General features: G+C 36.0%; 1 protein-coding gene across 1 annotated transcript; it reads right to left on the bottom strand.

Annotated features, from left to right (window-relative positions):
• On the bottom strand, window positions 1-11208 carry LOC106131034 (D-altritol 5-dehydrogenase). Its single transcript, XM_060952976.1, has 10 exons — window positions 11074-11208; window positions 9167-9322; window positions 7849-7973; window positions 5936-6102; window positions 5398-5499; window positions 3809-3904; window positions 3078-3155; window positions 2200-2293; window positions 1238-1345; window positions 1-154 (listed from the first exon to the last, which is right to left on the bottom strand). Exons 2-10 carry the CDS (start codon window positions 9308-9310, stop codon window positions 40-42), a joined length of 1029 nt encoding a protein of 342 aa, XP_060808959.1. The 5' UTR covers window positions 9311-9322; window positions 11074-11208; the 3' UTR covers window positions 1-39.
• Window positions 11209-14517: the final 3309 nt, after the last annotated feature.

Here is a 14517-nt window from a genome sequence, read left to right as displayed (position 1 = left end):
TAAACTCAATAACATTTAATTTTCAACAATAAAACATCATCATTTGATTTTAAACACAGCTTTGGATATGGCACCGGCTTTCAAATCGTCTAGTGCGTTTTGGTACTCCGATAGTGCGTAAGTCTTCACTCCCAACTTGCTGTAGTCTAAGTACCTGAGAACGGAATGATTCGGTAAGTTAACTTTTTTCGAGAAGCCAAGTTGTGTAGTTAACTGCCTGCATCTGAAAATGTTCCTGTATCAAATAGCAGGTGCCCATCGGCGCGACTTTTATCTGTGACTAAAATAAATCTTGAAAATCCAATCTTGAAAAATATTGCCAACATAATGCTTAAGTATAAAAACAAAAAAAAAAACTGCCTGCATCTATAATCCCAGACAGAACTGTCCGCGAACTGTTCAAAATTAGAATTAAATGAGTAACTGTATTATGACTCATTCAATGCGTAATAAATCATTCATTCATTCGTTCTCTTAGATAGGCGCGTAACATGTTCGTCTTCATCGTCACTTACCATCAGGTGAGATGAAAGATGAATGCCTAATCCAATATTAAATTTAAAAAAAAACTGAATCTACCTACATGACAGGTAAGTACCTATATTTCAAAAACATTGATAACATGTTACAGCCGTGCAGTTGAAAGGGACCTTTCAGTCTTTTCAAGACTATTGGTTCGTCTATATCCCTTGCGGGGTAGGCAGAGTCAACAGTTTTGAAAATAAAGGCCACTTTCAGCTGTATGGCTCAATGATGGAATTATATGTAGGTAGGTACATATATTCTTAAAATCACGTAATTATCCAAAAATTCTTGTTTTTGGATTTTTTCTATTTAAAAAGTTAACTGGCAAACTTAGTTTGAAAGCGAAATGTTGAAAATTTGTTTCAAGTTGTTTACATATGGTCACGTCTATATCCCTTGCGGGGTAGACAGAGCCAGCAGTCATGATAAGACTGAATGGCCACATTCAGCTATTTGGCTTAATGATAGAATTGAAATTCCAATAGTGACAGGTTGCTAGCCCATCGCCTAAAAAAGAATCCCAAGTTTGTTAGCCTATCCCTTAGTCGCCTTTTACGACATCCACGGGAAAGAGATGGACTGGTCGTATTCTTTTTTGTATTGGTGCCGGGAACCACACGGCACGGCGGCATGTTTATACGATAGTGATTGTTAAATATTACTTACCAGTAAGTTATAAGGTTTCTAAATAAATAAATAAATAATAAATTACCTGCTCCCCATAGCCTGCAACCAACCGATAGCGTTATTAAAACTGAACGGGTTAATTTTAACGCCAATTATTGTCAGCTCCTTGTCGTAAATTATGAATGGGTTTACTCTGAAAACATTTACAAAGTCATTAATTTTGTACAATATAAACATTGCAAACCGCTTACATTACGGCCTATTACGGTCTCTGTGGCGCAGCGGTAGTACGCCTGTCTGACATCGGTGGTCCCGGGTTCGAATCCCGGTAAGGGCGTGATGTGAAAAGATCTTTTTCTGATTGGCCTGGGCATTGGATGTTTATCTATATAAGTATTTATTATAAAATATAGTATCGTTGAGTCAGTATCTCGTAACACAAGTCTCGAACTTACTTCGAGGCTAACTCAATCTGTGTAATTAGTCCCGTATATATTTATTTATTTATTTACATTGATTTATACCAGCGCAGAAGTAAAATTTTTTTATGGCGGGAAAATATTTAAGCGGTTGAGCCAATCAGAGCGCGCGATTTGAATCCGCGAACTGAACTGTCCGCTATTGTTCTACTAATGAGCGAGATAGGAGACATTTTGTGTTTTTTTAGAGAGAAAGAGACTTGATTCGTATTCAAAAATAACGGATTTCCAGCAATGAGAAAAACATCATGTGCATTAAAAAGGCCGGTTAGAATTAATGCTATCTATACTAATATTATAAAGCTGAAGAGTTTGTTTGTTTGTTTGAACGCGCTTATCTCAGGAACTACTGTTCCGAATTGAAAAATTCTTGTCGCGTCGAATGACCATTTATCGAGGAAGGCTTTTAGCTATATAACATCACGCTGCAACAACAAAGAGCAAAGAAATAATGGAAAATGTAAAAAAAAAACGGGGAAAATCATTCATCCTTGAGGGCTTCAATGATGCCCATAATAACTATTCCACGCGGACGAAGTCGCGGGCACGGCTAGTATATAATACTTACGAAGCCTGGTGTGTGGGTGGGCAGCATCCAAAAAGAATATATTTCCCGCCGTGCCGAAGATAACTGAAGTTTATCTCCATTACTTTGCCGACACCTGAAAAATATTATTTATTTTTTAAAAGAAATTACGTATAGGTATAGAAGATTCATTTAATTTTTAAGTAGGTTTATAATATCAAGTCTCTATCGTCCCTTGGTAAAAGTCCCGACAATAAATGACATTTTTTATTTGAAATAATCATAACCTGATATTATTTACTCGAGGCTAACTCAATCCGTATATAATCCCGCATATATTTATTTATTATTTATTTAAAATTTACTCTATTTACGCTGTTTTAGATAGTTATGTTAATGTCTTAAACATCTAAAAGCAGTAGTTAATTTGATGGAATTAAACGGCATTATTCTTTAACAACGTAAGTTTGAAGTCTTAGATGGAATCTTAATTAAATAAGTGTTTTATTTATTGTGATGTGAAAGAAGATGTAGTTTCAGGAATAGAAAAGAGTATGTTGAGATGGTTCGGTCATGTGGAGAGGATAAATGAAAGCAGGTTGACTACGCAGACATACATGGAGGGTGTGGAGGGAAAGGTCGGAGTGGGAAGACCTAGACGAACATATCTTGATCAAATTAAGGACGTCCTGGTAAAGGGTCAGGTCAAAAGTACCCGAAACCGCCGAGCTTGCATGAAGTATGTATGTCTGTTTTACATGTACATACATAAAATACTTTTACTACGGAGGGGTAGGCAGAGACTACATCTTTCCACTTGCCACAATCTTTGCATTCTTTCGCTTCATCCACATTCATAACTCTCATCATGCAAGCTCGGCGGTGTCGGGTACTCTTGACCTGACCTGACCTGACCTTACCTGTACAATCGACAATAATGTCGAACTGTGGTTTTTCTGACGCCAAAACATCAGGCGTTACTAGTCTGAAACCAGTGTCTGAAAAAAAAAACAATTATTTATTTATTTATTTAAACTTCATTGCACAAAATACAAATGTATGTATAGCACAATTGGCGGACTTTATGCTAGAAGCATTATCTACCAGTCAACCATTGGGTCTGACAGAGAACTTTATGTGGGGTCCAACTAAATAAATATATGTATACCTACTTACACAAAATATAAAAAAAAAGAATACTAATAGATATATATATAAATAAAAACTACAATAAATAAACAATATACCTACACTACATACATAAATAAATAGGTGCAACAATAATGTATTCTTTAATTTCATTATTTTTTTTATAATAATTTGATTCCGTTTTTGTTTTTGTGCCGGGAACCACACGACACCAGTACAAAAAATAATAATACCACTCCATTTCTTTCCCATGGATGTCGTAAAAGGCGACTAAGGGATAGGCTTACAAACTTGGGATTCTTTTTTAGGCGTTGCGTCAGCAACCTGTCACTATTTGAATCTCAATTCTATCATTAAGCCAAACAGCTGAACGTGGCCATTCAGTCTTTTTCAAGTCTGCTGGCTCTGTCTACCCCGCAAGGGATATAGACGTGACCATATGTATGTATGTATGTAGAAACGGTTCATGCGCGTGCCCGACACACACTTGACCCATACTAACCTAGCTTTTTGACAATATCAAGTCTTGCTTTGTTCATTTCTGACACCGTCACGTTGCGGTGGCCGTGGTGATGAAGAGTCGTTATCCATAAGTTTCCTGAAGAAGGCATAATACTTATTATTTTTTTAGATCGTAAAAGATAGGAAGGCACCAAAAACAAAAACAACCTGACAGCTCTGTCAACCCCGCAAGGGACATAGATGTGAGTATAACAAAAACAATAGGATTATACTCCATCAATTACTGAATGTCGTTAAAGGCGACTAAGCGAAAGGCCTATATCTAAACCTGAGACTCTTCTTTTAGCCGATGGGCTAGCAACCTGTCACTATTTGATTCTCATTCTATCATTTACCCAAACAGCTGAACGTGGCGTATCTGTCTTTAAAACACTTGGCTTTGTCTACCCCGCAAGGGTTATAGACTTGACTATATGTATATGTGTTAAATATTTATGATCCTTATAAAAATACCCGAATTTTAACCTAGGCGTAGTTTTAGGTAGGTACTCAAAAACTAATAAGTATTTTTCACAGATCTGTTATCAAAATAAGACAGATAATAAATTAAAACTATCAATTATCAACAGATTTAATAACATTAGTGCCTGTGCAATAATCATATCTAAATAACTTTGCGTGATACATATCGTAATTCGAGCGATTTCCTTGCCGATTTTGTTATGTATACTAATATTATAAAGCTGAAGAGTTTGTTTGTTTGAACGCGCTAATCTCAGGAATTACTGGTTCGAATAAAAAAATTCATTTTGCGTTTAATAGACCATTTATCGAGGAAGGCTTTAGGCTATATAACATCACGCTGCAACTATAAAGGAGCGAAGAAATAATGGACAATGTAAAAAAAAGTGGGGGAAATTATTCATCCTTGAGGGCTTCAATGATGCCCAAAATAACTATTCCACGCGGACGAGATCGCGGGCGCTGCTAGTTTTGTAATGTAGTTATGATAATATTATTATTATATGTTTAAAAGATAACGTTACGTATTTTTTTTATATCTTTACAACTGGTGTTAACGATTTAAGTCTTATGGATTTTTATTATGTTGTTTTGACATTAAGTTATTGCCCAGTTGCCAAAAGAAGTACCCTATGATCTTCTTCTTACTCCTGGCTTTCGTCCCGGTTGCATCCTCAACACTCTGGAGAGGAGCCCGGGGTGTGCCTTTGACCATGGATCCTGGATTGGGTGAGTCAGGTTTTTACACGAAACGACTTCCGTCTGACCTCCGCAACCTTTGCAGGTGAATCTAACCCGTATTGGATCCATGTTTACACATCCAGTTGCCTGAATGTGCAGGTTTCATCACGATGATTTTCTCGCCGTAAGAGCATCGGTTAGTATTCAAACTAATGTAGGTACATAAGTTTGGAAATAGTCATTGGTTAATGGCCGATGGGCTAGCAACCTGTCACTATTTGCATCTCAATTCCCTAAATAAGCTATACAGTTAAACGTGGCATTACAGTCTTCGCGATACAATTGGCTCTGTCTACCCCGTAAGGGATAAAGACGTGACATATGTATCTATGTATATATGTAAAAGTAAAAAACAAACAAACTTACCAATGATTCCAGCGCCCGCGATTAATATTCTCTGGCCGACTTTCAAAGGAGAGGCTCTGTCGAACCCGTGGGCGACACAGGAGTAGGGTTCACATAGTCCGGCTGTAAAAACGAACATTTTTAAATAATGATTAAAAAAAGCTCATGAACTTTGGGTTCTTCTTGTAGGCGATGGACTAGAATCCTGTATCTATTTGAATCTCAATTGTATCATTAAGCCAAATAGCTGAACGTGGCCATTCAGTCTTAACAAGACTTGTTGGCTCTGTCTACCCCGCAAGGGATATAGACGTGACCATATGTATGTATGTATGTATAAAATATAGTATCGTTGAGTTAGCATCTCGTAACACAAGTCTCGAACTTACATCGAGGCTAACTCAATCTGTGTAATTTGTCCCGTATATATTTATTTATACTTAGTAGGTAGTATAGTGCCGTGTGGTACCCGGCACCAATACAAAAAAAGAAAAATTGGTCCACTCCATCTCTTTCCCGTGGACGTAGTAATAGGCGACTAAGGGATAGGCTTACGAACCTTGTTCGGTGGTGATGCCGTCCGGCAAAGCGTACACCTGGTCCTGCGGCGCGAGGCAGAACTGGGCCCAGCCGCCGTTCCTGAAGATGCCTATGGTGCTGTTGATGCCCGCTGTCAGGCAGTACTGGTAGTTGCTGCTGCGGCAGAACTCGCAGAGGTTGCATGCTCTGGAAAGTTAATAATCATTAGACTGCATACATACATATATAAATACATATATACATATAGACACACACACTCACATACATATATATATTTCTCGCGGAGTAGACGGAACCAACAGTCTTGAAAAGAATATATATAGAATAGGACCACTCCATCTCATTTCCCGTGGATGTCGTAAGAGGCGACTAAGGGATAGGCTTTTAAACTTGGGATTCTTCTTTAGGCGATGGGCTAACAACCTGTCACTGTTTGAATCTCAATTCTATCATTAAGCCAAATAGCTGAACGTAGCCATTCAGTCTTTTCAGGACTGTTGGCCCTGTCTACCCCGCAAGGGTTATAGACGTGACTATATGTATGTATGTATAAGCAATATAAAAAAAAAAAATCTGATCAAGGCCAATCCAAACCGGAAAAATAGTCCAAATTCTCTATCTATCTTGCATACCTAGGTGGCAGATATAACAGGCGTGATATATGTATTGTTTATTTCCACGACCACTAACCTAATGAACTTGATAAAATTATCATCATGTTTATTGTTATGTTAACTTTTATCATGTACGTAATACACAGATAGTTTTAGTTTTGTCAAATCATGCACACATGTTTTACTTAAAGTTAGGTAGGTTTATTGAAATTATGAATGAGTAAATAATTACTTCAGAGGCTCACGCCATCTGTGTGATACGCACATACATAAAATCCCGCCTATTTCCCGGAGGGGTAGGCAGAGACTTCATCTTTCTACTTGCTACGATCTCTGCATATTTCATTCGCTTCATCCACATTCATAACTCTCTTCATGCAAGCTCGGAGATTTTGGGTACTCTTGAGTTGACCTTTTGCCAGGACGTCCTTAATATGATCAAGATACATTCGTCTAGGCCTTCCCACTCCAACATTTCCGTCCACACTCTCCTTGTATATCTGTTTAGTCAACCTGCTTTCATTCATCCTCTCCACATGACCGAACCATCTCAACATACGCTTTTCAATTCCTATTAGGTACTACATCTTCTTCCACATCACAACATTCCCTTATCACGCTGTTCCTTATCCTGTCACTCAGTTTCACAGCGATCATACTCCTTAACGCTCTCATTTCCACCGCATTTATCACATAGGTACATACATACATATAGGTCACGTTCAAGCCAAATAGCTGAACGTGGCCATTCGGTCTTTTCAAGACTGTTAGCTCTGTCTACCCCGCAAGGGATATAGACGTGACCATATGTATGTCACGTTCAGCTGCTTGGCTTAATAATGGAATTGAGATTCAAATAGTGACAGGTTGCTATCCTGCCGCCTAAAAGCAGAATCCCAAGTTTATAAGCCTATCCACAGCCTTTTACGACATCCACGGGAAAGAGATGGAGTGATCCTATTCTTTTTCCTATTGGTTCCGGAAACCACACGGCATTTATCACGTATATATTTATTTATTTACTAGCTGGGCCCGCGACTTCGTTTGCGTGAAATAGTTATTTTGGGCATCATTGAAGCCTCAAGGATGAATTTCTTTCTCGGTTTTTTTTTCACATTTTCCATTATTTCTTCGCTCCTTAGGTATAATTGCAGCGTGATATTATATAGCCTAAAGCCTTTCTCGATAAATGTTCTATTCGACGCAAAAAGAATATCTCAATTCGAACCAGTAGTTCCTGGGATTGGCGCGTTCAAACAAACAAACAAACAAACTCTTCAGCTTTATAATATTAGTATAGATACGTATAGATTTATACCTGTTAGGGTCGACCACCACCTTCTGACCTTTCTTGAACACAGACGCCTTGCCGGCTTCGTAAACTTCTCCACTGAATTCGTGACCAAGAGGCAGGGGACGCTCCTTCGATGCCGGGAACTCTCCCTGGACAGATACACACATAAATACATTCAATCACGTCTACATCCTTTGCGGGGTAGACAGAGCCAATGGTCTTGTAAGGACTGGAAGGTCCACGCTCAGCCGCATGGCCCAATGATGGAATTGAGACTCAAATATTGACAGGTTGCTAGCCCATCGCCAAGAATAACCCCCATGTTTATTAGCCATTCCCTTAGTCGTCTTTTACGTGCCACATTATTTCTAATTCTATTCTATTCTATTAAAGTGCCACACGGCACATCAAACCACTAAAACTTTTGATGGTGTTCCAAAAGTTAAAATGAATTTGCTAATTATGACGAGGACTGACAAAAATACGCTCTTAAAGAAGTTCAATTATTCGTCACGTCTATATCCGTTACAAGGTAGATAGTGCCAAAAAGAAAATACTGAAAGGCCAGTTGGAAAGCTTTTTATAATGAATTCAATATTCAGATTTAGTGACAGGTTGCCCATCGCCTAAAACAAGAAACCCAAGTTTATTTTTGACTTTTACAATCTGTACCGTAAGAGAATCAGACCAGCAGCTAGCTCTGTCCACCCCGAAGGGGATAAAGACGTGGCTATATAATTGTGATAGGTTGCCTGCCCATCGCCTAAAGGAACAATCCCAAGAAAAAAGAAGAATCCCAAGTTAATAAGCCTATCCTTCAGTCGCCTTTTACGACATCCATGTGAACGAGATGGAGTGGTCCTATTTCGTTTTGTTTTTTATTGTTACCGGGATCCACACGGCTATATATAAGTATTTATTATAAAAATATAGTCACGTTGAGTTAGTATCTCGTAACACAAGTCTCGAACTAACTTCGAGGCTAACTCAATCAGTGTAATTTGTCCCGTATATATTTATTTATTATTGTACGTACATACATATAATCACGTCTATATCCCTTACCTGTCTACCCCGACAGAGCCAATAGTCCCAAAAAGACTGAATGGCCACGTTCAGCTGCTCGGCTTAATGATGGAATTGAGATCCAAATAGTGACAGGTTGCTAGCCCATCGCGTAAAAAAAGGATCGCAATTTTATAAGCCTATCCCTTAGTCGCCTTTTATGACATCCATGGGAAAGAGATGGAGTGGTCCTATTCTTTTTTGTATTGGTGCCGGGAACCACACGGCACGACACATTATTGTATGTATGTATGTATTTATCTATGTATGTACATACCTGTATGATATGAAGGTCGGTGCCGCAGACACCAGAATATTCCACTTTGACAATAACGTCTGTATCGTTCACCAGTTTGGGCATGGGGAACTTGTTGTCGTATTTTAGAGTAAGGGATTTTCCATCGAACACTACGGCCTCCATTTTGGATTTTAACTGTGGAATGAAAAACTTAATGTTATACATACATACATATATATATATATATATAATCATTATCACGTCTATTCCCTTGCGGGGTAGACAGAGCCAACAGTCATGAAAGTCTGATAAGCCACATAACTACATATAATCACGTCTATATCCCTTGCGGGGTAGACAGAGCCAACAGTCTTGGAAGACTGATAAGCCACGTTCAGCTGTTTGGCTTTAAGATAAAATTTAGGTTCAAATAGTGAAAAGAATCCCAAGTTTGTGAGCCTATCCCTTAGTCGCCTTTTACGACATCCATGGGAAAAAGATGGAGTGGTCCTATTGTTTTTTGTATTGGTGCCGGGAACCACACGGCACAGCACCTATAATGACAAGTGACATCAGTCTTTACAATACTGTTGGCTCTGTCTACCCCGCAAGGGATACAGACGTGATTATATGTAGATATGTATGTATGTATGTCATTATAGGTATTTATTTGTTTGTGTATGTACCAAGGTTAGAATCTGCTTACGTATATTTTTAATCACTATTTGCCACAGAGATTATAACTTTAGATTCTTCAACTTGTTTGTTTCTGTTAGTAACTTCTTTGTTTCTTACCCATATTATACTTGATATGTCCTTTTTATTTGAAATGAAGACTGTCAAGATTTTATTTTGTTATATAAGAATTCTTTGCCAAATACTTTAATAGGTGTAGTTACTAATACCGTTGTATTATTGGCGTAAATTAATAAATAAATAATTAATGGCTTGATAAAAAGGAATATAATAATGAAATGCCGCAGAGCAGGCATTTAAAAAGAGAACGAGGTTCTCTATGTAACACTTTTTCTAATAATTTCATAATAATTTAAGGCAGTTGCATTCGGAATTCAACATCTTTAGTGCAATGTTGGCTATGTAATATTTTTCTAAACTACGTATTTTATTTCAAAAATAAAATTATAGTTGAACATGACCTTGCAACTTTTTGAATTATTTATGTACATTTTAATTCACAAAGAAAATATTTTTGTTTTTGTAGCGTGACGTCATTAAAGTATTAAGCTGTACTTTGCATTATTTTTGCAACGTCATCAACTTACAAACTAATAATTATGATGTGTTATTATTTAAGGTTACTTCTCATTTCTTGAATGAAGTAATTAGATTTTGTTTTTGTAGATAAACATTATTAGATACGAAAATACGATTGATAAATGACGTACGCGGAAGGCGACACAAATTATTTATGTAGGTAACTATATCTATAATCACTGAAAAATGTAAATCATACTTATTAAAATTAATATAACCTTTTTCTCAAGAAAATTAAAAGTGCTAGGTTAGAAAAAGCATATCAAATAAATTATCAAAATTTTGCAGATTGAATGAACAAGGTACCTACTTATAATTTTTCTGAAATGTCTATGTCCTTCTTAGTGTAACTATGTAAGTGATACGAAATTCTGAATAAACTAGTAAAAATAAAACATCAATTATTATGCACCTCTTCTGTTTTCTTTCTTTTCTATATTATGGCTTTCACCGGACTTTCGGTGATTCTGCCAATGTCATGGTTTGAAGAGAACCTCTTCTGTTAATTTAGAATTCTGTAATGTCACATTTACAATTAATTTTTGAATTCGGTTGAGTTAATATCTCGTAACACAAGTTTAAAACTTTACTTTGAGGCTAAATTTGTCGTGTACATTTATATATAAATATATAAATTGTATTTCACTAAATAAATATAACAAAATATTTACCTTTAAAAACAACTAGTCACTTATACAACTTGCCCACAAATGGTGAGATACAGTGTAAACGTTTTATGAACTTAGATAAGTTATAATGTTGATCCACGTTTCACATAATAGTATATAGGGTGGCCATGATTTTTTTGTAAAAATAGGAAAATAAATATTTGCTTAACAATTTATGAACAAAAGTATAAATATTATTATTTGTACGTGTGGTTCCTGGCACCAATTAAAAAAGAGATAGTAAAGCTAAGGGATAGGCTTATAAACTTGGGATTCTTCTTTAAGGCGATGGGCTAGCAACCTGTCACTATTTGTATCTTTAATTCAATCACGAAGCCAAACAGATGAACTTGACCTATCAGTCTTTTCAAAGCTCTTGGCTCTTTCTACCCCGCAAGGGATATAGACGTGATTATATCTATGTATATATGTAGTATATTATAGTCAAACATAAGTAGTATATTTTAATCTTAATTATATCTGGGACATCCGGTCAAAAGTGTTCGAAACTGAAGGGCCTGTATGAAGAGTACCTATATAAGTATGTTTAATCCGCCTACCCCTCCGAGTAAGGGGCCTGGTTTTATAAATATTATGTACGTATGTACATACAAAAATTACGTCACTTTCCCAGAAGGGAAGGCAGAGACTACATCTTTTAACTTGCCACGATCCCTGCATACCTACTTTATTTGTTTCAACCAAAAATCACCAAGCTCGTCGGTTTCGGGTACTCTTGACCTGACCTTTTACCACTTTGACCTGATTTCGTCTTCCAATATTTCCATTTACACTGGCTTAATTTATACCTAGCTACCTACTATATTTGTTAAGTCAACCTGCTTTCATTCGTTACCTACTTATAACTAAATAAAATCTGATTTCTTCTTAATTTCCACGCGTACTAAGCTGCGGACATAATCTTGTTTATCTTCATGATTCAGCCACATGTTAAATTATTAAATAATCAAGGATTATTGAGCATTTTTTTAGTCCATATCAATATGGTTCATACTGATACAACAACGCAATCTAATCATGCGCACATAATCTGCCAATTTTAATAGACACAATCACCCAGATTAGATGGTATTTATCGAAATATAATATATCGTTCGTGGCAAACAATAATCTATAGTCCCAATGTGGTCCCAACTTAAATCAAAAATGCGAAAGTAAGTGTAAATAAATATACCTATACGGGACAAATTACACTGATTGAGTTAGCCTCGAAGTAAGTTTTAGACTTGTGTTACGAGATGCTAACTCAACGATACTATATTATATAATAAATACTTATATAAGTAGATAAACATCCAAGACCCAGGCCAATCGCAAAAAGTTCGTTTCTCATCATGCCCTGACCGGGATTCGAACCCGAGACCTCAGGTGTCGCAGACAAGCGTACCTACTACCGCCACGCCACAGAGGCCGTTAAAGTTTGTTTGTTTTGAATCGCTTCATGAGTTATCTACTGAACTAATCATATTGAAATTGTGCGTACCTCTTAAGATAATTAAGAGTCTGGAGAAGGACTTAGTGTACATTTCATTCCGGTGAAAATTATAGCTCCCGTGAGATTTGTGAAAACCTGTATTCTTTTGTACATACATATAGTCACGTCTGTATCCCTTGCGGGGTAAACAGAGCCAACAGTCATGAAAAGACTGATTGACCACGTTCAGCTATTTGGCTTAATGTTAGAATTGAGATTCAAATAGTGACAGGTTGCTAGCCCATCGCCTAAAAGAGGAATCACAAGTATGTAAGCCTATCCCTTAGTCGCGTTTTACGACATCCATGGGAAAGAGATGGAGTGGTCCTATTCTTTTTGCATTGGTGCCGGGAACCACACGGCAAGACATTCTTTTGTAGGTGGCGCCAAATTCGCGCATGCGCAACCTCGGGTAAAATTTCCCGAGCAACAGCTAGTTTCAATAATAAATTCAATAATGTTAACAGTTCTCATTAAATTTTGTGGTTACCGTGAAGTTTATATTATCTTTTTATATTGTTATCTAAATTCTTCTTATTACATGTTTATTTCCCATATCTGTTACTATTACTAATAAACTCGCGTGGCTTTTCTCGTTATTATTATCATTATCGATCTTTTTTCTTATCGGTTGCTATGGCATGTTTACTATTAGAAGTACCTACCTATTTTTTGTTAAATATATACAACTATTATAATCAAGAAATGGTATGGTCCTAATCTTTAATGGCGGGTATCACACGGCACTTAACTACCTATTATCAATTTATTCTTAAAAAATGTCGTAAAAACAATTGTATTGCGGAAAATTTGTTTGATAATTATGAAAGCAATAAAATTAAAATTGTTTACAAAACATATCTAACATTTATTGTTAATTATCTTACACCTGCAATAAAATGCCTTCATTATAAAATTCATAACGTATTCAAATTAAAATTATTGTTTGCATAATATGAGTACCTACCTACAACAAGGTCTTAAATTTATATAACAGATCTCCATAATAACCCTTTCGGATATTGCAAACATTTATATGTATATAAGAGGTACTTAAGGAAACTTACTTATACCTATTATATAAATATATTGAGTTTGTGTTTTTACTATATACCTACTTAGTATATAAATATAAGTTTATGTAGAAAGGAATAACGATTTCTAGAACTATTTATTATATTCGTAACTAGTTGTCGTAGAAGACGACTGGGACAAAAAGGGCTCACAACTAGTGCATCGAAAATCTAAAGATATGGGTTAATTTTTTCAAACTCAATTTTGTTTCGTTTGGTAGAGAGTAGCGCCATCTATTGTTCAAAAGAAATCCTAACAACATGATTACCGACTCGCTCGGATGAATAAACCTTTCCACTAATAGATGCTAGATGTCATCGTTAACAAACTAGTTGCTTTATCGACGCAGGCGTGGCTAAATCATTCAATCAACTTTAGTTTAATCCGTCTAGTTCATTCATCTAATGTGACATTGACTGACTGTAGCAATGTTACCACTTGTAAAATTTTCCGTTACTATTTCCAAATTATAGTTTTGTAAACCCTCCAATTCGATAGATAATATCCACATATTCTAATGTGGCCTGATGGTATGCATATGATGGTTTATGTTCCATCTTTGGATAGGAGATGTTATTTCATAGGTAACAAAATATAGAGGTAAAAAATAATAATCAAAATTAAAAGGATGCCAGTAGTCTTGAGTACACACTTAAGAATTTAAGATATTATTGTATGAAAAAGTTTTTTTTGTATTCGATATTAGTTTCTATAATATTAGGTTGCTATGAAAAACAAATAATTTAATAAAAATTAAATAAACTGAAATAGTTAAATATTTGTACTTATTAAAAAGATAGATTCATAAATATTTTTTTTCAAATGACCTCCAATATCAAAGAAAGTGCTCACTAATATTATTATAGATTTGTTTTTGC

The sequence above is a fragment of the Amyelois transitella genome, chromosome 30 (genome assembly GCF_032362555.1).
Source record: "Amyelois transitella isolate CPQ chromosome 30, ilAmyTran1.1, whole genome shotgun sequence".
In the NCBI taxonomy this organism is placed as follows: domain Eukaryota; kingdom Metazoa; phylum Arthropoda; class Insecta; order Lepidoptera; family Pyralidae; genus Amyelois; species Amyelois transitella.
This window is presented reverse-complemented; position numbering and strand designations above follow the sequence as displayed.

Coding starts and splice junctions, on each gene's coding strand:
- LOC106131034 (XM_060952976.1), bottom strand. CDS start 9,310: ATGGAGGCCGTAGTGTTCGATGGAAAATCCCTTACTCTAAAATACGAC. Junction 6,103..7,848: donor GTGGTGGTCGACCCTAACAG/GTATAAATCTAT, acceptor TTAACTTTCCAG/AGCATGCAACCTCTGCGAGT. Junction 1,346..2,199: donor CCACCCACACACCAGGCTTC/GTAAGTATTATA, acceptor AAATGTTTTCAG/AGTAAACCCATTCATAATTT.